Source organism: Schistocerca gregaria, chromosome 2 (genome assembly GCF_023897955.1).
Source record: "Schistocerca gregaria isolate iqSchGreg1 chromosome 2, iqSchGreg1.2, whole genome shotgun sequence".
NCBI classification, from domain to species: domain Eukaryota; kingdom Metazoa; phylum Arthropoda; class Insecta; order Orthoptera; family Acrididae; genus Schistocerca; species Schistocerca gregaria.
The window spans coordinates 306,611,477-306,636,828 of NC_064921.1; the positions used below are offsets into that span (position 1 = coordinate 306,611,477).

The 25,352-nt window shown below is 37.9% G+C and overlaps 1 protein-coding gene across 1 annotated transcript in view; it reads left to right on the top strand.

Moving 5' to 3' along the window:
• Positions 1-22,892, top strand: part of LOC126336930 (rap1 GTPase-activating protein 1) — an 824,097-nt gene extending 801,205 nt beyond the window's left edge. Inside the window, exons 5-13 of the mRNA XM_050001102.1 lie at positions 6,255-6,437; positions 6,561-6,799; positions 6,902-7,053; positions 8,794-8,920; positions 10,480-10,645; positions 11,765-12,040; positions 15,539-15,636; positions 21,010-21,217; positions 21,506-22,892. Of these exons, the coding sequence (XP_049857059.1) occupies positions 6,255-6,437; positions 6,561-6,799; positions 6,902-7,053; positions 8,794-8,920; positions 10,480-10,645; positions 11,765-12,040; positions 15,539-15,636; positions 21,010-21,217; positions 21,506-21,646 (1,590 nt within the window). The 3' untranslated portion in view covers positions 21,647-22,892. The remainder of the gene's footprint in view (positions 1-6,254; positions 6,438-6,560; positions 6,800-6,901; positions 7,054-8,793; positions 8,921-10,479; positions 10,646-11,764; positions 12,041-15,538; positions 15,637-21,009; positions 21,218-21,505) is intronic.
• The last annotated feature ends 2,460 nt before the right edge of the window (positions 22,893-25,352 follow it).

Consider the following 25,352-nt stretch of genomic DNA (forward strand, 5'->3'; position numbering starts at 1 on the left):
CTGGACTCGCCTGTGGAAGAACTACGATTCAAATCTGCGTCCGACCGTCCTGACGTAGATTTTCGTGATTCCCTAAAACGCTCCAGGCAAATGGGCGAGGCCGATTTCCTTCCCCATCCGTGAACCAATCCGTCTATAATGACCACGATGTCGGCGAGTCGTTAAACCACTCCTTCCTTTCGCGACTAGGCATCCACAAACCCCATTTTTTGCTGGGCTTCCGGACTGTATTGCCGTGGTCGAAGAAACTTTACGGTTCATGACGTTTTGTCCAGAGCTGCGCTGGACATCTTCGGAGTTACTCCTGGTGACGCTCAAGTCTTGCCGTCGTTTCCCATGGCGCGATCTATCCCCACAGACGTTTGTTGCAAAAGACTTGGTACACTGTATAACCAAACAATAGCAAATGATCGTACCATATAATTTTCCCATGACATACATATTCTTATATAAAAAGACTCGAGCTTCACTTTTGGTATATCTTACCAATTGAAATAAGTTTATGTTAGCAGTACAGGGTCTATAGAATGATGTAACCATCTGAGTGTGAAAGTGTTAACGGAAGATGATGTTTTCCTTACTTTGCTCTGTTTGCGAAACAAATTTCCCGCAAAAATGTACGAATATACGCAAATGAAATAATTTTTACATACAACTCAGTTAAGGTACGCACTAAAATAAATGTATCTTTCTGTAAAGGGTTACATTACGATACATAACCTCAGTAACACTCTCAGGAAGTAATATGGACTCATCATACCCGGATTTTTTTTTCAGTCACCAGTCTTCTATCTGGTTTGATGCGGCCCGCCACGAATTCCTCTCCTGTGCCAACCGCTTCATCTCAGAGGAATTATTTGCTGGAAGTATCCCAAGCTCTGTCTTCCTCTATTTTTATCCTCTACGGCTCCCTCTAGTACCACGGAAGTTATTCCCTGGTGTCTTAACAGATAATCTTTTATCCAGTCCCATCTCCTTCTCAGTGTTTTCCACATATTCCTTTCCTCTCCGATTCTGTGCAGTACCTCGTAATTCTTTACCCTATCAGTTCACCTAATTTTGAACATCTTTCTGTATCACTACATCTCGCATGCTTCGCTTCTCTTCTGTTTTACTTTTCTCGCAGTCCACGTTTCACTACCATGCAATGCTGTGCTCCAAACGTACATTCTAAGAAATATTTTCCTCAAATTAAGGCCTATATTTGATACTAACAGACTTCTCTCTGCCAAGAATGCGCTTTATGCCATTGATAGTCTGCTTATGATGTCTTCCTTGCTCCGTCCGTTATTGGGTATTTTGCTGCCTAGGTAGCAGAATTCTTTATCTGGTTCGTGATCACCAATCCTGACGTTACGATTCTCGCTGTTCTCATTTCTTCCGTCTTTCTTGGATTTATTCTCACTCCAAATTTTGAACTCGTTAAACTGTTTATTCCAGTCAACAGATTCTGTAATTCTTCTGCAGTTTCACTGAGGATAACAATGTCATCAGCTAATCATATTATTGATATTCCTTCACCGTGAATTTTACTTCCACTCTTTAATCTTTCTTTTGTTTTCGTCGCCGGCCGGAGTGGCCGAGCGGTTCTAGGCGCTACAGTCTGGAACCGCGCGACCGCTACGGTCGCAGGTTCGAATCCTGCCTCGGGCATGGATGTGTGTGATGTCCTTAGGTTAGTTAGGTTTAAGTAGTTCTAAGTTGTAGGGGACTGATGACCTCAGAAGTTAAGTCCCATAGTGCTCAGAGTCATTTGAACAATTTTTTTCCCGTCATTGCTTCTTCGATGTATAAATTGAACAATGGGGACGAAAGGCTACATCCTTGTGTTACACCTTTTTCAATCCGAGCACTTCTTTCTTGGTTAGATTAATGTTACGTATATGTAACATTAAAGTGTCGTGGTAATAAATATTAGTAAAAAGTGACTGAAGCAGTGAAAATTATTATAAATTTAAAATAAAGTCGTAAAGCTCACAGTTCCATAAACGCGGATAAAAAAAGGACTCACTTGTAGACTGAATGTTTTAATCGTGATCAACACCCGGCGCAATGAATTCTCATACGCAATACGGCAGCCTATTAGCAACGAAGCCTTCTAATGCTAATGACTACGTATGATTCGCAGACTCAAACCCCCAGACAAGAGATGAAGAGGAAGTACGCAGTTGAACTGTGAGTTATCAGCGGTCTCCTCATATCTGCTGCAAGCTCCATGCACAGTTGTACGTGCACCTAGAGCAGCTGCGCACGGTTCACCGGCTTGATGGCGGGCGCTTTGTGCGCCGGCGAATGGTCGCTAATGACCGAAACGGTGCCGGAAGCTGCGGGCGTGGGCGGGTGCGTGCCCTTGCTGAATCGCTCGTTACCTGGCGATTGTGGCGCGTCTCCTCCGGAAGCGGGTTTCCGCGCCGCGCGCAATTCCCCGAACCGACCGTGTGTTTACAGCACCTGCCGCGTATCCTAGGCAACCAGTCGTTAGCTCTGGGCTTATGGTGGGGGGGTGGCCGCTGGGTGGTGCATTCCACAGGCACACGGCTCAATCGGCTGCGCCTCATTCCTCGGTATTCATGCAAGTACCAAAGGCGACGCGTCCTACCAACCTTTCCTGCGCAGTATTTTCTCCGCTCCAAGCGCTGTGCCGGAGCAGTTAAATGGAGCAAAGGCTAGACTCCCTCGTCCGCTGATCACCATATAAAATTCCCTAATTAGTGTGTGCAAGAGCGTATCGTGGATCTAAGATGGGGGAGGGGGAACTGTAACTGCTGCTAATTTACAGAGTAATTTTTCTGCCTTAATTACTTTTACTAGCATCTGATAGCGCAAGCTCGTAAGTATTCTAGTGCGCATTAATAACGTAAAGCTCGGAAATTTTTGGAAAAAAAAGAAAAGAAAAAACGAAACCCGAAGTATTCCGCTATAACTGGAACGAATATTTCAGCTTAAAACATGCTATTATGCATGTGACTCGGGTTTTATCACTCACGCGGAACCATTGAACACGGAAATGGCTTGGTGCGTTGTTAGAACCTCAAGGAAAATATTTGTTTGATCGCGAAGTAGGGGAGGGAGTGGGGAAATGGAGGGAGAATACCAAGGATGTGATACGCGAATTGGGGTGCCGATCTTAGTTAAAAACAAGTCGCATTTCGTTGCGGCAGGATCTTCTCACGAATTTCAACCACCAGTTTTCTCCTCAATGTGAGAAAATATTTTGTTGGCGGCCACCAACACAGGGAGAAATGATCATCGTAGTAGTCCAAGATAAATCAGAGCTCACATGGAAAGTTTCAAGTGTCCGTTTTTCCCTGCGAGCTGTTCCAGAGTGGAACGGTAGAGAAATGGTTCAAGTGACTCTGAGCACTATGGTACTTAACATCTGTGGTCATCAGTCACCTAGAACTTAGAACTACTTAAACCTAACCAACCTAAGGACATCACACACATCCGTGCCCGAGGCAGGATTCGAACCTGCGACCGCAGCGGTCACGCGGTTCCAGACTGAAGCGCCCAGAACCGCACGGCCACACCGGCCGGCGGTAGAGAGATAGCTTGAAGGTGGGGTTCTAAGAACCTTGGCACTTAATAGTGAATTTCAGAATAATCATGTAGATACAGACTGTACCGACGTTTTAACTCTGAAAATGAGAACCGTTGTCAGCAAAGAAGAGTATAGGAATGGCAGAAACAGTAAAAAATCATTCCGAATTATTTCCGGAAAGTGAACTGAAACCAGTATTGCTAAATACAGCTCTCTTTTAGTTAATACTGTAAATAAATTGTCAGTTTACGGCGAGTAACGCGTAAGTAATGCTGTGAGCTTTCATATGTATATTACATGATAACATTTCTTAAAATCGTGAAGATGAAGCTGTAGTTGCGTCGAAATCAACTGCAAATAAATTAAAACAATAAACACAGCTCACTGGAAGTAAGGTAGTAAGACAAGTAGCCTTTGTTCACTAAACGTCATAATTGTTTCTTGTGAACGAGGAAACTGTTTTGAGTTTTCACGACAAATGGTTCTGGGTACACTTGCAACTTTCTTCAGAGTAATACTGAACTGATAAGTCTGTCTGGCGCTGCAGAACGCGAATGGTGGTTGCGGGTGGGCAGGAGCCGCTATTATCCCTTGTCCTTGCTGGGTGCTTCCTCGATTGTCGCTCATTTCGGAATCTGCACCAACTAGAAGATGCTATCGATTTCTTGGTACTTCATTATATTCTAAACGTACCAGGAATTTGAATGTAACAGTGTGGTGCACTCTAATGTAGGTTATTGGGCGATATGTTTTGTGCGTAATGGAAACATAATGTTTGCTCAGATGTCTTTGAATACAGATTCTATAAATTTATCCAGCAGGGTTTAGCCTGAACTCAATTTTTTTTTTTTTTTTGAGAGTTCTCATTTAAATCCACTTTCATATGGGCTATAAAAACACGTGTTAGCACCCTCTGCCCATCTCTGAATTAGTTCGACATCTGTTGTACAAATTTATACAACTATATTTGGAACAGTATTCTAGAAGTTGCAGTAGCGTCTTATTCCTTTGCATTTCATTTTCACAGAACACTTCCAGCTAATTCAGGTCTTCTTCCATTCGCCTTCCCTAATATTGATTCCCATGATGGTCGCATTTCATACTGCTTCTTACAATCCCTAAATACACTCCAGGACACAAAACGTCGCATCATGAAGGAACAATCCGAATGGGACGGAAACGATAGATGTGATGTACATGATCAGACAAACAAATGATTACACTTCCAAAAAAATTGGAGAATTTATTTAACAGTGAGAGCTTTAGCAACTAAGTCATTAATGCTTTGGTCCACCTCTAGTCCATAAGTAAGCGGTTATTCGGCTTGGTGTTGATTGACAGAAATGTTTGATGTCCTCCAGGGATATTGTGCCAAATACTGTCTAACTAGCGTGTTAGTTCGTCTAAATACCGAGCTGGTTGGAGACCCCTGCCCATAATGCTCCACACGTTTTCAATTGGGGAAAGATCCAGTGAGGTTGCTGCCCATGTTAAAGTTTGGAAAACATGAAGACGAGCAGTAGGAAGTCTCGCCCAAAACAGGTGGGCATTGCCTTGTTGAAATGCAAACCCAGGATGTCTTGCCATGAAGGGCAACAAAATGGGGCGTAGAATATTGTTGACCTACCACTGTGCTATAATGGTGCTGTGGGTGACAATCAGAGGAGTCCTGCTATGAAGTGAAACAGCAGCCCAGATCATCAGTGCTGGTTGTTGGGCTGTATGGCGGCCAACTGTCAGGTTGGTATCTCACAACTGTCCAGGTCATCTTCAGACACATCTTGTTGGTCATTGGGGCTCAGTTCCAAACAGGAGTAATCACTGAAGACAATTCTACCCTGGTCAATGAGATTCAATGATGAAGGTGCCCGGCATGAATGCAGATGGCTTGTTGGTGTAGAGAGGTTAGTGGTAGTTGGAACAAGGGGCGCCGAGAGCTCAGCTCCCATACTGTGAGCAGCCTGCTAATGGTCCTCGTGATCACTGAAGCACCAGTTCTCATCACGTTGATGATAATGATGACTCCAGGGCTCTGATTGCCTCTGATTAATGCTCGGTCCTCACATTGCATCGAGTCTCTAGATTGACTGCTTCCATCGTGCGTGATGCTGTGTTCGGCAGTGATTCAGCCATTCATCCCAACATGATCAAATAGTGGCAATACTCCTGCTCAGATGTTGAGCGATTCACCTATTGCTCTAACCAGCTTCTTTGAGTCCAACTACACATACACTCTCAAATGCTGATGTGTGTATATTGTTTAATATCTATGACGCATAGTTACTGTCCAACTAATTACATGGACTGAAATTCACAGAGGTTTCATGCTCTGGTATCTACATGTCCTATGTTTGCTATCCTTGCCAGCTGTACAGTGAAATTCTGCACACATTCACTTCTTAGAGTGCACTTAAACAATGTATAGTATCGACTGAAATGATCCATGATTGTGGAGGACCTGTCACTATGGTCACACCACCATGCTAATGGAATTAAGAATAATACAATTCATGCTTGAAACCATATTTATTGCAAGAAAAATTCTTTTTATTATTAATTTCTTCTGATTAATTAATCAGTTGTTAAATAATATATGTGCAAACAAAATTCATATTTTCATACAACAGTGAAACAGAGAGCACAACTTGTCTTTACTTCTGTATTTGAAACTGTACAAACATACACTAAATAGTTGTCATCTTACTGTTTGTAGGAGCACGTGAACCTAGTGGCCTCAGATGATGAACTCGGCCCAGTGTGTCTGTCGGTGAAGACGGAGAATGTCGCCAACCAGGAGCACACCCGTATCCTGCTGCGCCTGCGGACTGGCACAATGCACGAGCTGGTTCCTTCCTCGTGCCTGGGGCCTGTACCATCACCAGCCAAAATGGCAAAGGTAAGGCTCACATCCTTTTTAAAGATCTGTTAGTGAATTAGAGTGGCCATTTTACAAACTATACACAATTTTTTTTTTTAAATTCTGAGTGCACTGCGCTAACTCGTGACAACTGCATTACAGCTTCTTAATGACCAACTCACGGTGGATAAGTTTACACCAGTGCTGTACCCAAGAGCATCGAAACTGATTGCTGAATATGATGAACATGTCTTGGTGTCTACTTTCAAATTTGGGGTCCTCTACCAGAGATTTGGACAGACAACAGAAGAGGAGCTGTTTGGGAACATGAATTCAAGCCCTGCTCTTGATGAGTTCTTGCAACTCATTGGACAAAGGATTCCTCTGAAAGATCACAAGGGGTAAGCTTTCCTCCTTCTGCAATTGAGTTACTGATGTCTCTGAAAATTTTAAAATCCCCAATCAAACATTGGTGATGATTAATTTTCCTTTTCTCTTCCTAGGTATCGTGGAGGCCTGGATACACAGTTTGGTCACACAGGAGAAGAAGCTATTTATGAAGTATTTAAAGACAGAGAAATCATTTTCCATGTTTCTACAATGTTACCATACACGGAAACTGATCCACAACAGCTACAAAGAAAGAGGCACATTGGTGAGTCCATTTCTCTATTACTATTGGCTGCTTTATTGGTCCCATGTCTAATGTTTTTATTGTAATGCAAGATTGGAGCTATGGAAGACTTCAGAACAAAAGAGAAGTTATTAGGACAGGACATATAATTGAAGTAGTCTGCAAGTAATGTTGTACCGTATGCCTGCCAAATGCTAAACAGCTCTCCTGTCATTCTAATCTGTCCTTAAATACAACACTGATTTAAGAATCATCATTATCACGGTAGCTGTTGAACACTGAGATATCAGATATGTTTCAACAATACATGGGTAGATAACAGACACAGTAAGATTATTGCCTGTTGGCACTAGGAGACTTAAATGCCTGGGTAAGCTACAAGCTCTTACGAACAGCATGCTGTGGAATGCTGAAGCTTTTCAGTATTTACATTGCCTGTCAAGTATGACCATGCAAAACAATACAGTTGCTAAGGCACTGGATCCATATTCAGGAGAACTGGAGCTTAAATCATCATTCAGCCACCATGCTCTAGCTTTCCCATGGATTACCTTAATTGTTTCAGAATAACGCCGAAGAAAGACCTATCAATAGACTGTAGTCCAGGCCTTTCTTCCATCCTCCTCCAGCTGAATTGGTACTTCATCTCCTATGATATTTATGTCAAGAAGATGCTAAATTTGAACTTTCCACACATTTTCTTAGCAGACTAACAACAATAACACATTTGTATTTAATTCTTCAAAATATAAATAGTATATTAAAAGAAAACTTTAAAAAAAGTTGGATTTTCAAGCCACAGGCATGTATTCTTATTTTTCAAGATAAGCCACTGTGATGGGTTGAAAGGCTCAGATGTGGGGCAAGTGAACGTAAACAAATTCACCAAAAGAAGTTGTCATTTTCCACTTATGCTGCATTAATTTTCTTTGTTCACAACTTGTTGCGGCCTTCAGTGCCATTCTCAAGTGATTTTGTGGTTTTGTACAAAATATAATATATTACCTCCAGAAAAGGAAATTCAACAATATGAATGTAAACATACTTGAAACACATTTACCTTCAAAAGAAAACTATTTCTTATACTGAAATGACAGTGTCTATAAATTACTGTTTTCTGTTTGTATTGGTTCACAAATGCTGTCTTGTTGGTTTGATAGCTTGTCATTTATGAAGTTATTATATTGACTAAAGAGAAAAGCTAAGCACCAAATAAATATTGCAATATGAATTCCAGGAAAAATTAAATGTATATATATATTTTTATTGTGTAGTTGATTTCTGACTGGCCATTAGCAGAATGTGACTGATGTTAATGGGGGAATTTTTTTATTCTGAAGATCTGTTTGCCCATTAAGAAATTATCTGGTTGACTTTTTGAATCACTGGAAATGTTGATTTTTTTCCCTGAGATATTCATTTGCTTCCCTTTTTTTGTTATGGTACCCTCTATAAAGAAAATAATGCATTGTGTAAATCTACAACAAAATTACACCAGTGTTTTAATTATATGACCAAACAATTTAACTGAATATGTTCCTGAATGCATAATGGTAATACAAGCTAAAACTCTCACAATTTATTGAGAGATCTTACGCCGCATGGATAATGAATATTTGAAATTGGTAATCAGCCTCAAGAACTAATATTATATTACATTTACTAAATGCAACACTATTATAAATGCTTCATGTAAATGCGGCTGGAATAGATATTTAAATGTAAATGGAGTAAAATGCAGCATTGTTTTCTTTGTTTCAGGTAATGACATAGTTGCAATAGTATTCCAGGAGTCCAATACACCATTTTCTCCAGATATGATTGCTTCACATTTCCTACATGCATATATTGTTGTGCAGGTATTGGATCCCAACAGCCCAAATACAAGGTGAGGCCATTTCAAGATTTTTATTTCATTATATGTTGCTGTAAATGTGTTTCATCAAATAAGTTCTGTTAAAACAACTGAACATTTCCTTTTGAAAGATCGTCCTTTACACGTATGAGGTGTGAGCAAAAAATAACTGGGACTTTTTTATTTTTGTGTGCTTTAAAATTTGATTTTCAATTTTTCTTATCTTGTTGGTACACATTTTCCTAATGTATGATTGCATTTTCAGCTGTTTTGAATATTTCTTTTATTGCTGACAGTGTTGTGTTTTTGAGTGCCCAGCAAATTTTTACTTGTGAAAAAGATGGATCAAATAATTTGCATTAAATTTTGCTTAAAATATGGAGTAACATGCAGCACTGCAATCAAAATGTTGAGTGTGGCTTTTGGCGAATCTTTTATGGGTAAGACAAGAATTTATGAAGGAGTAAAACCACAAAGAGGGTCGAGAAGACATAGAAGACAACAACTGCCCTAAGCTACGTCACCATCAGAGAGGTGGTTGATGCTGTTGGCATATCCTGTGGCTCATGCCAAGCATATGGGTACAAAATATGTAGTAGCAAAGTTTATTTTGAAATTGTTGAGTTTTGACAAAAAATGACAGTGCATAGACATCACTTAGGAATTGCTGAATGAGATCAATGATGATCCAGAGCTTCTACAGAAGATTGTAACAGGTGACAAAACATGATGTCAAAACCAAGGCCCAATTGTACCAGTGTGAACTACCTAAGGAGCCAAGGGTGAAAAAAATGACAATTTGATCACATATAGAAGGTTCTTCTCATTGTTTTCTTCAATTACAGTGGGATAGTGCATCATGAGTTCTTGCCTTATGGTTGTACAGTCAATAAGAAACACTACCTGAAAGTTATGTGCTATTTGCATGAAGCAATGCGAGGAAAACAATTAGAACTGCAGCAAAACTACTCATGGAAATTGCATAATTATAATGCTCCCTTTCACATCTCAGAGCTTGTTCATGATTACCTTGTCTCAGACACCTTATTTGCCAGACATGGCCTCCTGCGAATTCCTTCTAATCCGGAGGCTGAAGGGAACCATGAAAGGACGTTATTTTTCCAGCATTGATAAGATAAAAACTGAACTGCTGAAGGAGATGAACAACATAATGAAAATTGAGTGCCATAAGTGTTTCCAAGATTGGAAAAAGTGGTGGCACAAGTGTATTATACGTGATGGGGATATCTTTGTAAGCGAAAAATTTGATGTTGATGAATAAATAAAGATTCTTTAAGAAGAACAGAAATTCCTATTAATTTTTGATCACAACTTGTACACAGAATGTTTTTAGATACCTACCGAGTCTCCTGTTTGGCTTGAGGCCCTATTTCTTAGCATATAGAATTTTTCTAATGTTTTTATGATGTCTTTGATGAGTGTTTGATCACTGTGTTCATATACCCTCAAAAAAAGTGGTGGGAGACAATAGACAATCTGAATAAATTCAGTTATCAATTGCTTAGTTTATAGTATGAAAACATTACCTTAACCCACGATAAAATACTTTACTCAGTCACATTTCGTTGCAGGTACAAAGTTAGTGTCACAGCCAGAGATGATGTACCCTTCTTTGGACCAACTTTACCAAGCCCAGCTGTTTTTAAGAAGGGACCAGAATTCAAGGAATTTCTCCTTACTAAGCTGATAAATGCAGAGAATGCTTGCTACAAGGCAGAAAAATTTGCTAAACTTGAGGTGAGAGCAATTTTTCAGAAAAGCCCAAATTTCCATTGTACATTGTACACACACAGGTGTTGAGTACTTCACAAAGTATTAAATCTTTCAGATTTTAGCATTATGGTATTGAATGTAGTCTGACAAAGGATAAGAGTTATTATCGATGCATTATGTGGAGGTAAAGGAGAAACAATACTGTCAAAAATAAATAACTGGGAGTTGCAGTGTCCATCATTTACTGCACCTGCAAGGTTGCTACTTGCTGGAACAATGGCTGACATAACTGAGGATGCTCAGTGTTCTTTACAACCTAGTTTCAGTTGAGATTAGACATGTATCATTTTATGTTTAGTTCTTAATTGTGGTATTAGAAATGACATTGAAGGCTCATAATGTAATTAGGTGGATGCAGAAAGAGCATTAAACAAGTTGCCACCCACCTCAGGCTTTGGTAAGGTACTGGAGATTAATGAACCTATTGCAGAATGGCTTCCTAAGACAGTACTGGCTGAGAATTAAATATTGTATTTTTTGTAGTATGAGACAAGGAATTACACTGACAAAAGGCATTGTACTACACAATCATCCATAAAGGATAAAACCCCAAAAATAGGATGTGAATGAAACTTTCATTATAAATTTTTCTAATTAGCAAGTGATGATACACCATGTACACACAGACAGCCAGTCAACTGGTCTGAGAATCAAAGGTTTCTCCATCTGTCAAGAGAGGGGGGGGGGGGGGGGGGAGATCATAGGTGGAAACAAGGCTTTACTGACATTAAGGAGAGAATAAATAGGTTTTGGCTTTCTCTGTTTAATTTAATTTTTGTTTCTTCACCAAATTCCTCTCTTCTGCCAGGGAAAGCTGGTGTTTCATGTAATTATCTCTGTGTGTGTGACTCTCTTGCTGTTGGTGAGCAGAATTGTTGCCCCATCTACATGTGGACAATATGTGACTAAAGAAATTAAAAAGGATAAAAGAAGAAGACAATTAATGTAACTTTAAAAAATCATTTAGCAAAAATAATTTTTGAAGAGGAATATTGTACTTTCTCCCAATATGTAAAATTTTCTTTGAAACCACAGATTTATTTTAACATTTAGGTCAAAAGTAACAAGTATTGTCTTTTGCAGCTGCGAACCCGATCTTCACTACTGCAGGCACTGACAGACAAGCTACGTGAAAAGACAAGAGAGTTCCTCGGAGCAGAAGAGTCACCGACATCAGCACCCGACACCCCAAAGTCTGATGGGGGTGGAGCAGGCAGCCGTTTCATCGACACTGTGCGCAAGGCGTTGATCGCCAGGGTGCGTAGCCAGAGTGTCGATAATAACCTGATCACGGCCGGGTACAAGAAGCAGACAGTGTCGCAACCACCACCCTCGATACCCGAGACGGCCACACCTTTGGTGAGCCAAAGAGCACTATGGTGACGGAACAGGCTTGGCTGCACTAACCCTCATACTGTAACCCTAAATATAGACATCCTCATCTCAAATTACTAATGTGGTCTAGTAAATGTAACAAAACTAAGTAACAAGCATGTTTTTTTTTCTTTCAGAATAATCCTTTTTTTATGTCAAGAAATTTAAATCTTCAGGAGTGCCTTTGTATTTTTCTAATAAAGAGAGAAAATAAAATGCAGTTTTGTAATAAATATTCTGCAGTTTAAATAATACCTAAAAATCTTTTGTTTTTGCATGACCTACTGACAAGCCCATATAGGTAGAAACAGATCCTAATGTATTTGTTTATAATACTAACAACATAAATGAAGCATGTTGAATAACTTCTGCAACCTTGGAAGAACTTAACTTAAAACTAAATTTGATTAATCAATAAAGTGTTGCACCACCATAATAATAACAGATATGAAAGTCATATAGAATCAACAATAATCACCATAATTGAGACCCTTTGTATTTTGGGTATCAAAAAGACGCAAAGTTTCTCATTGATTTGGTGCACCTCAAAGAGCCTGAAATGACAGTTGTAGCAAACATTTCGTTACAATATAGGGAATTCAAATATGCTACACGAGATATATGGATCATTAGGGAGTCCTTTCCTCCCATCCCCCCCCCCCCCCCAAAAAAAAAAAAAAAATCTTAACGTGTCACCAGTCTAAAGGACACATTCCTTACTACATGTGCAAGTTGTAACTATGTAGCTTCCTGTACATGAATAATGACAGATTGAAAAACATGTTTAGTAGTTTCAGTCAACAGTTCCAGACAATGTTGCTGGATATTGTTTTAATCTGTTGTCTGAGCTAAACCTACATATACTTTTTTGCACATTATGTGCATAGTCTGGCAGTTTACAGCCAGAACAGGAATTGCAAATGAAAACTTGTGTGTATTGTGGAGTTGGGTAACACAAGTGTATTGCCACTAATTCATTGCAAATAAGGTTTAACATCTGAGGTAAAAGACCTCTGAACAAAACAGCAGTAGTTTTAATGCTCATTTGATGATAAAATCCCTGTGGCATATATACTAATCTACTTTCTCACAGTTTGTATCGTTAGTTGCAAGTGTTTCTCCATGTCAGCAATATGATATGTACAACTGTTTTGTTACCAAACACTTCTGTTTTGAAAGATGTTGTGAGACAAATATGGACCACCACGGAAATGAAATGGAAAATTAGGCTGTTTACTGCAATCTGTATTTCACGTAACAGCTGATTAACTAAGCCATATCATCAGCTACGAGAATAATTATTCCTTGTTCTAGTGAAACTGAAATTCCTTACAGGTGTATTTTTTAACTATTATTTTGATTTTTGTTTCATGTATGTAAAATCAATTTCAAAACAATGTTGTCTAATCTTCAAGTAACTGTTAGGGGTGCTCCATGAAACTTACGCCGCAATCACCATAACAATATTATGAAAAGGATAGTTGCTACTCCCCATATAGTGGAGGTGCTGAGTCACAGATAAGCACAAACCAAAAGACTATCACAAAATAAGCTTTCGGCGGACAAGGTCTTTGTCAAAAATGGACAACACTCACACACACACACACACACACACACACACACACACACACACACACACACACACACACAGAGAGTCTCTGGCAGCTGAAGCCAGACTACAGAGTCTGTCTGTCTGGTCGTGTGTGTGTGTGTGTGTGTGTGTGTGTGTGTGTGTGTGTGTGTGTGTGTGTGTGTGTGTGTAGGTTTATTTTGTGATATTATTTCTGTTGTGCCTATCTGCGACTCAGCACCCCCACTATATCGTGAGTAGCGACTATCATTTTTGTAATAGTGTTACATTCCATCCCAGATTTTTCATTGTACCATAATAGTCATTCCATCAAGGGAGAAGCTTCTAATGCATCTGTAACACAATCTGATAATTCATGTCCAGCACCCTCCACGCTGTGCTGTGGCAGATGCATTACAGGTGACTCCCTTGACAGAATGACAATTGCAGTACTTATGGCATTTGATTCTTGAAGAATGCCTGACAGGTACTTGAAAATGAACCAATATTGCCTTGGAAACAATATTGTCTTGAAACTGATTGTACTTAGATGAAATGAACATCACAATAATATAAAAACTACAGCTGCTTGGAAATTTACTTTCATTGGAATAAATAAATTACAACTGAGAGTCTTTGGGCTCGTGCTCGTGGTATGTTGCCTACTCCACATAAAAAAACATCCTTTGGTTACAGTGTTATTTACTAGTTATGAATGTAGGCAAGGTATGGTTCAGCAATTAAAATATTTTAGTATGTATGAAAGTGACAAACTAGCTGTCTGTACTATGTTAATAATTTCAATCAGTACGGATGAATAATGTGGGAAGCCCCACGTATCCTAGAACTATAGCTTCAACGCAATATTTTCACATTTTTTTCATAAAAAGTTAATATGATGTGAAGATTATACAAGTTGTACAACGGCAGTAATTTATTACAGGAAATTGTTTTTACCATCTATGAAATAGTTCCCAGTTGGAACTGTGGTATAAATTGCCTGCTGAAAACAACTTATTCAAACTTGGCTGAGCTGCTTCATTGCATGCTTCTGTTGCTCATGTGATGATTCTGTCCTCAGTCACAATCCATACAAAATGCATGTTTCCATATCAGTATGTATAAGACATGTGCATAATTGTCACTTTCTGTTGGCTAAACTGGAAACAAATTAGATAATCAAATAGCCACAAGTACATGAAACTACTCATTGAAATAACATGCTTTCAGGATTTGCAAAATGGAATTTCCAAATATTAGATGCAGTAGAATATTTCAGAGTTGCAAAATTTAATTTGTATTTTATTTTTTAGCATGGCCCATCTTGTAGTAAGTTTTGTTTTGATAAGTAGAGTTCACATAGAATATTATATCCCATTTTAATTTTTGTGATTTGGAATGCATGCAGCATGACTTTTGCTAATTTTGCATAGTGCAGGAGGTATCTAAGAAGCAAGGTAGAAACTGTAGGAATCTTTGTATTGTATACTTGGGGAGAATGTCCTCCATGTGAGCTGACTGTAATGAAAATTAATGGAGCTGAATTACACAGATGATGCAATCTGCTCTGTAATGATCATACTGATGAAAGGAGTTCTGCATTAATGACTTTACTTCTTGGATTCCTCTACTTTAATTTTTGTTCTGTCTTAGTGGATACAACAGAGTGCTATGAAAATGATGCTATACAATAATTTACTTTTTTATTTTTGAATTAAAAAATGCACTCTTATATGTTCACAGCCAATGTTATGCTGCACAGCTTTCATGATTTTTGGCATTGTTGCAATTTACACATGAGAAAGCACAGTAAAGGAAATACACTCATGACTAAATAGAACAGCACCAAATATTTATATTTTTGGAATAGATAATTATGCCTGGGTATGATGATTGTGTATTTCTGTCCACAGAGTGGACGGTCTATTGCAAAAGGAAGTGGTGGTGGCAAGAAGAGTATACCATCATCTCCAGTGTCAAGTCCAGACATTCAAGGACACAGACCAACGAGGTACAAACTTACTCGATTATACTGATAAAATATGTTTTAAAAACTATAGTTAATCTGGCTCTGCTGCAGTTGTGTTCTTTGTTTCAATAACTGTTTGAAAATAGCACTCCATACTAGTCTCTCCTGCAAAAGTCTCTTCATCTCTGTATAACTATTGCAGTCTACATCCACTTGTACCTGATCACTGCAGTCAAATGCTTGTGCCACCTCCTCCACTCCCACCTCCCTCATACATCCTTCCATTATCAAATTATCATCCCATGATGCCTCAGAAAGTGTTTTGTCAACCCAGTGCTTCTTTTAGTGAAATTATCCCATACATTTCTTAGCTCGCTGATTTTTTTCAGTATTTCTTCATTAATTATCCAATCTAAGCATCTTCTGTAGCACCAATTTCATAAACTATTTGCTTCTTGTCTGTACTGTACATTGTCTACTTGTCACCTTCTGCATATGATTGTGATACAAACAAATATTTCCATGAAACATTTCCAAATATTTAAATTTATATTAGATGTTGGCATTTTCTCGTTTTCAAAAAATATTTTCCCGGTAATACCAGTATGCATTTCCTCTCCTCTTTATTTCAGTGACCATCAGTTATTTTGCAGCCAGAATGCAGAAATTTGTCTGTTACTTTTAGAGCCTGGTTTCCAAATCTAGTTTCATCAGCATGACTGATTTAATTCAGTTACAATCTGTCACACTTGTTTTACTTTTGTTGATGTCTATTTGAGAACTTAAGGTCAGTGTGGATGTGGACATCTTCAGTAATAATAAGATATTATGATATTTAATACGTAATATCACACATGTGATGAAAATTACAATAGCCTACTACAGACCATGTTTTCTTTTATTAAGCATTTCAAGGCTGTAGATCCATACTGGAAAAAAATTCTTTGTGCGGTAATACTTACTTTTATGGTTAAAAGTTTACAGCTAGTGTAGTATTATGGTTCTCACGCATTTATTTTACATGCAATCAATAATAATATTTATTATTGTTGTAAGTCATTATTATTACCTGTTCTGGACTGAGCATCTTTCTGTGGGCTCGAGAGGGCAGATACACTGTTGAAATATGTAAGGGTTAAATGTGGCAACATGACTTTCTTTTAACTTTCCTGGACAGTTACACATTCCACCTGTTTCCTTCACACCAGCAGCTAATGTGTGTCATAGTCGTATCTGTAGCATTTGCATTAACAACTATCAATTATGCAATTACCAAAATCTGCCAAAAAGTGATGCAGTCTACTGTATGACACTCCACATGGTGGAGTCATTTTACATATGACATAAATAACATGTGGCAGTGAATCCCTCAACATTTCCCATAAATATATTTACAAGCACCTGCTGCAGTGCTTACTACACTGAGAAGCATAGCATGTTGACCTGATATAGTATTATTGTGAATTAATGTACATTTGGTAAAGAAATCACATTACAAACATTGTCAGTATGTAGTATGTGACAACTTGTTATGGATTCATTTGACTTCCAGTACTGTGGAAATGTTTCATGCAAAAATCTACAAAAATCAGTTTCAGTAATTTTGACAGAAACTGTAACTTAACATATGTGTCAATAATATGAGAGGCTATGTTGTGTCTAAATGTGGTCATAATCAGCCTCTCCATTCTTAGCTAATGGGATGTATATTACAAGGTTGGACTTCAGCAAATGAAAATTCCGGCAAAGAGCAAGCCTGCCATCAGACTGCTGGGTTACGAAATGGATTAAAGTGATTTAAAAAAAAAATTAATTTGTAGGTGCAGACAAAAGACTTGCAGTTGTTGATAAAGTGCTTGTGGATGTAGTGGTGACAGTATTTCTCTTATTTGCACAGACCTCTTCTTATAGCTTCTTTTCAAGGTACTATCCACTTCCATTTTACTGGTTTTCCATGTCCTTAGCTGACTGGCAGAATACAGAATTATAGTGTTATCAGCAAACCAAAAGTTTCTGTTTCTTTCCCATGTACTACAAATACCCTTTCCAAATGTCTCCTAGATACTTGATTTTTATAGCACAGTGTTTTTTCATCCACTACAGCATAAACACAGGGTTTGGATGATAGTGAACTGTCTAATGGCACAAAAGATACACTACCATGAAACTTTCAGAGATGCGTAATATCCCAAAAACACATAACATACCTTACCCTGAAAAATTGTTGTTTATTAATGCAGTAGTCTGTAAGTTTATTGTATTAATTGTGGAGTACACAGTGATATGAAATTATTTTTCTGTTGGTGCAAAATACCAACTTATTAGAACTCCCAACTGGTACTTGGTGGTTACAGTTAAATTATTTCTATTCATCTTCCATTTTTTTCCCCTAAAAATAGTAGAGAAATTCACATCAAGAGATAGTTAGCCAGTACTTAGCCATAGGTAACACATTTCTGTCAAGGCAATGGAAACACACAAAAATAAGTAACAACACACTTAGCAACTAAAGGTTTCATCCCAAGAGAGGAGAGAAAGGTGCTGATTGGGGGTGATTGAACACAATGGGGTTAAGGCAATTGGAGAACATTTATTAGATTGATGTGTTACAAGTGTTTAATTAGTGATGGTATGTATGTATGGAATACTACATTGTATGGTAGTGAGCCATGGACAGTGGGAAAACTGTAATGGAAGGTAACAGAAGCATTTGAGAGGTGGTGATACAGAAGAATGTTGAAAATTAGGTGGGTTGAGATATATGGAATGAGGTGGTTTTCCACAGACTCAATGAGGGAAGGAATGTATGGAAAATACTGACAAGAAGAAGGTACAGGATGATAGGAGATGCATTGAGACACCAGGGAATAACTTCCATGGTACTAGAGAAAGAGTAGTGAAGGGTAAAAACTGCAAAGGAAGACAGAGATTGGAATACATCCAACAAGTAATTGATGATTTAGGATGCAAGTGCTATTCTGAGATGAAGAGGTTGGTTCAGTAGAAGAATTTGTGGTGGGTTGCATCAAACCAGTCAGAAGACAGATGTCAGTAGCAAGAATAACAATTTCTGGCAATTGTTTCAATTTAATGTAATGTGTTTACTTTTTTCTTTGTGTATCTGGTATATCTATCTAAGCAGCATCGTCTAAAACAGAGCAGTGGTTGAGGAGTAGTGATCTAAGCTAATAAGCAATAATTTAAAGAAATAATCAGAAAGTAAATGAAGAAGTTAGGTGCACACATGGAGTTCTGTTCTTATTTAGTGGTTGTTATCAAGCCGTGAAGAAGAGGAACCCTGAAATAAAACTATAATCATACATGCCTCTTCATTGGGTTGATAAAGCTACCACATGCTGTGTACCCTCTGTTCAAGCCCATCTGAAACATTCCCATTTTTGTTACCTGCTGATATTGTCCTATGTCCCACTGACCTCACCAGCTTCTGCAAAGACATTTCTTTTGTATGTGTGCTTATTGTTGAAAATTTCATTAACCAGAAAATCAGCACCCATGGGGATGCCAGGAGGCAGAAAAGTGGCTAAATGGCCTTCATCAACACAGAGATATTTCCTTGTATGGCCTGTGCTGTTAATCACTGAGTTACACATTTGCCCCAACAGCTTCTGGGTTTCAGTTTCATACTTTCAGCATATATTTTACCTATAAGTATAAAAATCAGATAATTGTTATGGTGTTAATATCTGAGCCTTTACCAAAAGACCTAATCTTTTTTATATTTACTTCAAAAAGCACATGTTCGAATGATAACAATTGCTTCCAAATTCAACAAGATGTATTTTCTGTTAGTCTTTCCTTGGTTAATGGAGAATTAACTTTTCAAAAGTCTGCAAACTGTCAGTCCAGTCCTCTTCAGCATGTTCACCATCTGGAGCAACTGTGAAACAAAACTGTTGAATTCCCTGTAACTGTTGTATTCCCTCACACATTCCTTTTCAGTAAGTACTTTTAACTTCATGCCATTGACCTGCAGCCTACTAATTGCAAGTTACACAATTTTCTGCAGGGTGAGGATACCAAAGAATAATTTTTTTCCACTTCAAGAGTTGCTATTCTTCCTTTGTCACTTGTTGCCTTGATGTTTGAGGAAGATATGACTGTTCAGATGTCGTGCACCATACAGATACACAGCTTATCCCTCTAGTCTTCTCTTTTCAGAATTATCTGAAAATCTCAAGTACCCGTCTTGGCCTGGAGAGATCAACCAATCTGTAAATGGGCTGTGATTTTCTGAACTACCCATTACCTTATTATATGGTTCATGTATTTTAGAATGTTTGCACAGCAGTACTTGTTGTTTGCATTACCCTAGTGATAAACTCATCATGTACCAGCAATACACACAACTGATTTTTACTGCTCTCTTCAGCAAGATACCACTATAAAGGAATGCAGACAGCCAGTGAACTTGTGTAGATAAAAAGAAATGATACCCTATTGTGAATCATATCATGTGACACAATAGATATTATCTTGACATCTACTTCATCACCAGGTGATATGAATTCATCCACAAAATTGCATTCACATTCAGAACTTTCTCTGTGGAAATGTGTTCTACCACACTGGTTGTTTCGTGTCACTGACTTGACTTCAGCACTTACTGACCTTTTGCATTGTCTAAATTACTTTCACTCACTGTCTCACTTGAAACATTCCTTTGGCTTCTAATTATTGATCAAGTTTTCAAATGTTTGATTTTACTAGGAATTCGTGATCATTTGTCCTTTTGTGGTACTTCACTTAAACTGGAGTTCTCAATTACTTTCTTGCTTAATCCATTACAGTAATAGCCAGAATTACCTAAGTGGCTTAAATACTGTATACCATCTTATCCTCAAACTACTGACTATTCTCAGAGACATCTGTTGCTGAATTTGCCTTTCGTTCATTCATTTATCCATTTATAGATCAAGATCCATAAATCTCACTGTGGAAGAGAATCTACAGGGATTTTGAATGCATAAAAGTATGAATTGAGGGAAAGTAGCTGTTAGCAGCTTCTCTAGGAACTTCAGAAAGTTAACTTTGTATCAGTTTTAGTTTGATGGCTAGTGCCAGGTAAGCTGTAACTTCTCCATTGCTATTTGACTGTGATATGTGGGATGAATGTATTGGTAATCATAATTCAGTTTATGGCCATGTTAAAGACAGGCTCAGTTACTTTGAAAATGTTTTGTGATGAGTAAAAGAATTATTTTGGAGACCAGGAAGTGGGAAGAAGGTGTTGATTAATGTAGTTTGGGTATGAAACTTATGCTTTTTCAGCAGAGGAAATAAAAGCCTGATAATTTTTTATTTTATAATAATGAAATAATTGTGATCAGACCTCTTCATTCTGTAGTTATGTTTCTTTATAACTGTGGTTATAAATACTGTTCTCTCTTTCTTCAGGGTTACAATGTCAGAAAGCGATGATTCCTCACTGAATAGTGTGGACTTAGATGCAGCAGTATATGTGGATAGTGACACTGGGCTAGAGAGCATGTCATCTGCAGAAACACCCCACAAGGCATGTAGTCTTTGTGTTGAGGGAGAAGCCCTGCGGCAGGAAGTTTCTCGCCTCAAATGTGACAAACTTGATCTCCTCCAACAGAATGTTGTGAGTAGAAATGAAATGTTTTTTGAATTGAAATGCCATTATTCAGTCACTTCGTTTGTCAGAACAAAAATGAAAGTTAATATTCTACTTTTTATTTACACTTGATAAATTTTGATGATGTTAAAGTAGATTTGTGCAGTGCAATGTGACTTTCCTATTTAAAGCAAAAACAACATGTTCCTAAGATGAAATACTATTTCTGTTTATTATTTGTTGCATTAGTTTTCAAAAATTTCTTTCAGCTTGTGTGTGTTACAGATTTTATTAACTTGAATTCAAATCTTTCAGACACGTCAGAGAGACATCAAACGGCTGAAGGAGAAGGAAATCCAGCTCCAGACAGACCTAGCAGCAGCTTCCAAGGAAATATCACGTCTGAGGGAACTATTGAAAAATTATGGTACAGGAGGTGATGGTTCTCCCGTGTAATAGAAAAAAATGGCTGTAGGCAGTGAATGAAAGCTACATTAATTAACAGTCTGTGACACAACCTACAAAGTAGCAGGTGTCTAGATTTCACCCTATAGATTCCATCATCCCTTCTGTGGAGTGTAACTTGATGTAATTATTCTGACTGTGAATAAGAGGAAGAGCGAAAATATTGTAGAGTGCCTGTGTATATGAATGAGTAAAAGAATGCCTGTTTAATTTTTTTATAGGTGAAAACCGCTATGAATGGATGAATGTATCAATGAGTAAGTGAGCATGTGTTTAGCTGCGCATTGAAAAACAAATTTGTGCTATATTTGTACCTTGAACGTCATTGTGAGCCCCCTCTTTACTGCCTCGAGATTATACTGGTGTAATTTAGACTTAACAGTCCTTTTTACCTTCTGAAGCACTGCCAATGCTAATAAGAATAATGTATTTCACTTTCATATCAAAAATCAGTAATACAAATTTATTTAACTTAACTGGCAGTGTTTTGTTTTAAATTGTGTTTTACTTTTAATAGACCATGTAATGAAATACTGTGTAATGAAATATGAATTCTTACAAAGCAGATTGATTGATTGTTTTTGAATTTGTATCTTTAAGTTTTATCATGGGCATTGTTGTATGTACAAAAGCTTAATATATAGGACAATGACTTCAGCAGCCCTGTGGAAACTGTCAAATTAGGCTCCTTCAAAGTAGATGAGCTGAATTAGCAGTCAGTGTATTCATACATATTTATTACTTGTGTTCTAACACTATCATCAGACACTTTCATCTTTATTCACAACTGATGTTATTTATAGCAATTATATTTTATACCTAGTTTTTCATTCTTTGTACAGGAAATATGTAATTTTTATGACATATTTTGTTAGTGTATAAATAACACCTCTCAGCGTAATGTTTGCACCACTGAAAGTAATTAATGAAATGTACCAAAGCTAACATTCCTCAGTTTCACTAAATGTCTCGCTTATTGGTGTAAATAAATAGTTTAAGGACAGCGAGAAGAGAGGAAAGATCAGTTGTCATGCTGCTGTTAGTTTTCTTCATGGAAATACCAAAAATTAAAGTAATTACATTCTGTAGGTGTGTATAGATGATCTGCAGAATACTTAGTGTTAATGTTGTCAGAAAAGGACTCTCTGTATGACTTAAAATATTACTTGGATGGCATAGCATTCTTTGTATATTGCACATGTAAATATAAGAAATTAAATTATCCACAAACCTTAAATTGACATGTTTTTAATTTGCTAATACCCACATATTACACAATTATCCTCTTCCTTTCTGTCTTCTTTTTCTTAATATACTAATTTTCTCCATAATCTCCATTATTTCAGAATTAATTTGCATAAAGCAGGTGTTATGGAGACTTTTTTTCAAACACTGATGAGATCTGTTTCCTGTAACCCCATCTCTCTGTTTTGGCGGGTTGAGGATGGCCACATTTCAGTTGCTGTAAATGTGATATTAGTGCCACAAACAAAAAATATGGTAGAATCAAAACAAAATAATAATAGTAATAATAATAATAATAAAAAAATCAAAACATGGAAAAAAGCTGAAAGGGAAATATACAGGACAACAGCCTAGTTGTTAATTTGTAATTATTTACAGAAAATTTTGCATGTGCCGAACAAAAATTGCAAACAAACCAAATGTGGAAGAATAGCTCCAGTGAACATGCTATCAAATTTTTTTGTGCTACTAAACTCTGGCTGTGATAAAACAAACTACACAGACAAAATAAAATCCTGCATGAAAACTTGCCATAAAAACTCAAAAAAGAATCTTCCAATGGCAAGGCGGAAAAAAAATACTGATACTTTATGCTGACAGCCATCGAAAATACCTGCGTACACCATCTGTGAAAACCTCAGCAAGAAACATTCTTTGTTTGTGTAAGTGCTAGTGCCATATGAAATGCAGTATTAGTAAATATTGCCACAAGTCAGCTGTAAGAAGATAACCACAATGTAAAATTGTAGGCAGTGACAATATATATATCAATATAGAGGGAGAACACTTCAAGGTTTTTTAAACTTAATGCCACAATTTATATTGTAAAAGTCACACTGCAGAAATTTTACTAAGACCTGATTGCCACTCTTATTGTATTATAATAAATAAATAACCAGTGTAGAGGGTGGGGCAAATAAAAGTGATGCAGAGAAAAGAGTTCCAGGGTAGAAACACAACAGAGGAAAAGAAATATGGTACTAACCTGAGTATAGCAGATGTTAAAAGTGACCACTACTCATCTCGTGGCACTTTTGGGCACCAGTCAGCAAGTTGCAGAAGGCCGATCAAAGCTGGACTGCTGCAGTCTCATTCAAAATGTACTGATGCAGTTCTTGAAGACCGTGAGGGTTGTTGTGATACACCTTACATATGAGGGCTCTTCACGCAAAGTAATCACACTGACAGATTACGTGACCTGAGTGACCAGCTAGGGCCGTGAGCACTCATCTCTGCTAACAGCTCTGTCAGGCGTGAAAACTGTATAAGCGTGCTCCAAGGTTTGGATGGTTAGATGGGCAGCTGTTTCATCCTTTTGACAGTAACTGTAGGTGCTTTCCTCCTCCGTTAATGCTGCCACAAATGCCTTCAAAATGCTGGAAGTGTAACACATTGAAGTTAGTGTATTTTGAAACAAATGGGACCAATAATGAACACAAACTGCACACCAAATACCAACCTTCTGATTGTGCAATGGTATTTGGTGGGAGTTATGCATGTTCTCCACCACCCAGAACCTGTGATTCTGCCAGTTGACATAACCACTCAGCTGAAACCAGGTTTCATCAGACACAAGCAACAGAGCTATATCCAAGTCAGTCATTGTTATCTCAGTGAACAGCCATTCACAAAACTGGAGGAGCTGAGAAGTACCTGCTGGTTTAAATGCACAAACAACAAAAAGTTGGTAGGGATGCATGTGTTCATTCAGGTCGAGTATTCATCTACAGTGATCAACGTAATATGCAAGTCACTTGCGACAGGCATCGGGTTGATTTGGTAAAACTCTGAAGTATTTTCTAGTGAACTGCAGCTACATTTTCTGTTGTGCAGAAACATCCTGAAATGTTTTTTGACTTTTTCAATACAGATCCTATCCGATCCCATTTTCGGACTAAGTGTTGCATAGTTCTCTTTGACACCATTAAACTGCTCAGTAAACAACTGATTGCTCCATTTCCATGACTTTGATATTACCTAACTTTCCACAATGAATACCCATTGCTCCACTGAGGGAACCATTGTCCCCTTTTCACTGCTCCGCTCACACTGACCCAGTCTGTACTATGTTCTGAACCACTGTTGATCACATGGCAAGCATACACATAGCATGCATGTCACAGGGTGCAGTTATATGAATACATTCACATCCTATTGTATCGAGGCCACTGTTATTTGTCCCAGCCTGTTTTACAATTCAGAGCTTCAAAAAGCTGTGAATTTTTATGTACTCTTCTGGAGACAGCTGCCCATGCATAGAAAGGGAAAGGCAAAATTAGTTACAGAGATAGAAAGGGAAAGGCAAAATTAGTTACAGAGATAATAGGACTGTGCGATAATGTGGGAAGGTGAAGGATCCAGTTGTTCTAGACCATAATCAAAAGCTATTTTTAGGATAAAGGGCCATCATACTAGTTTTCAGGAATACAGTTCAGGTGTGTCTGGAACCTGG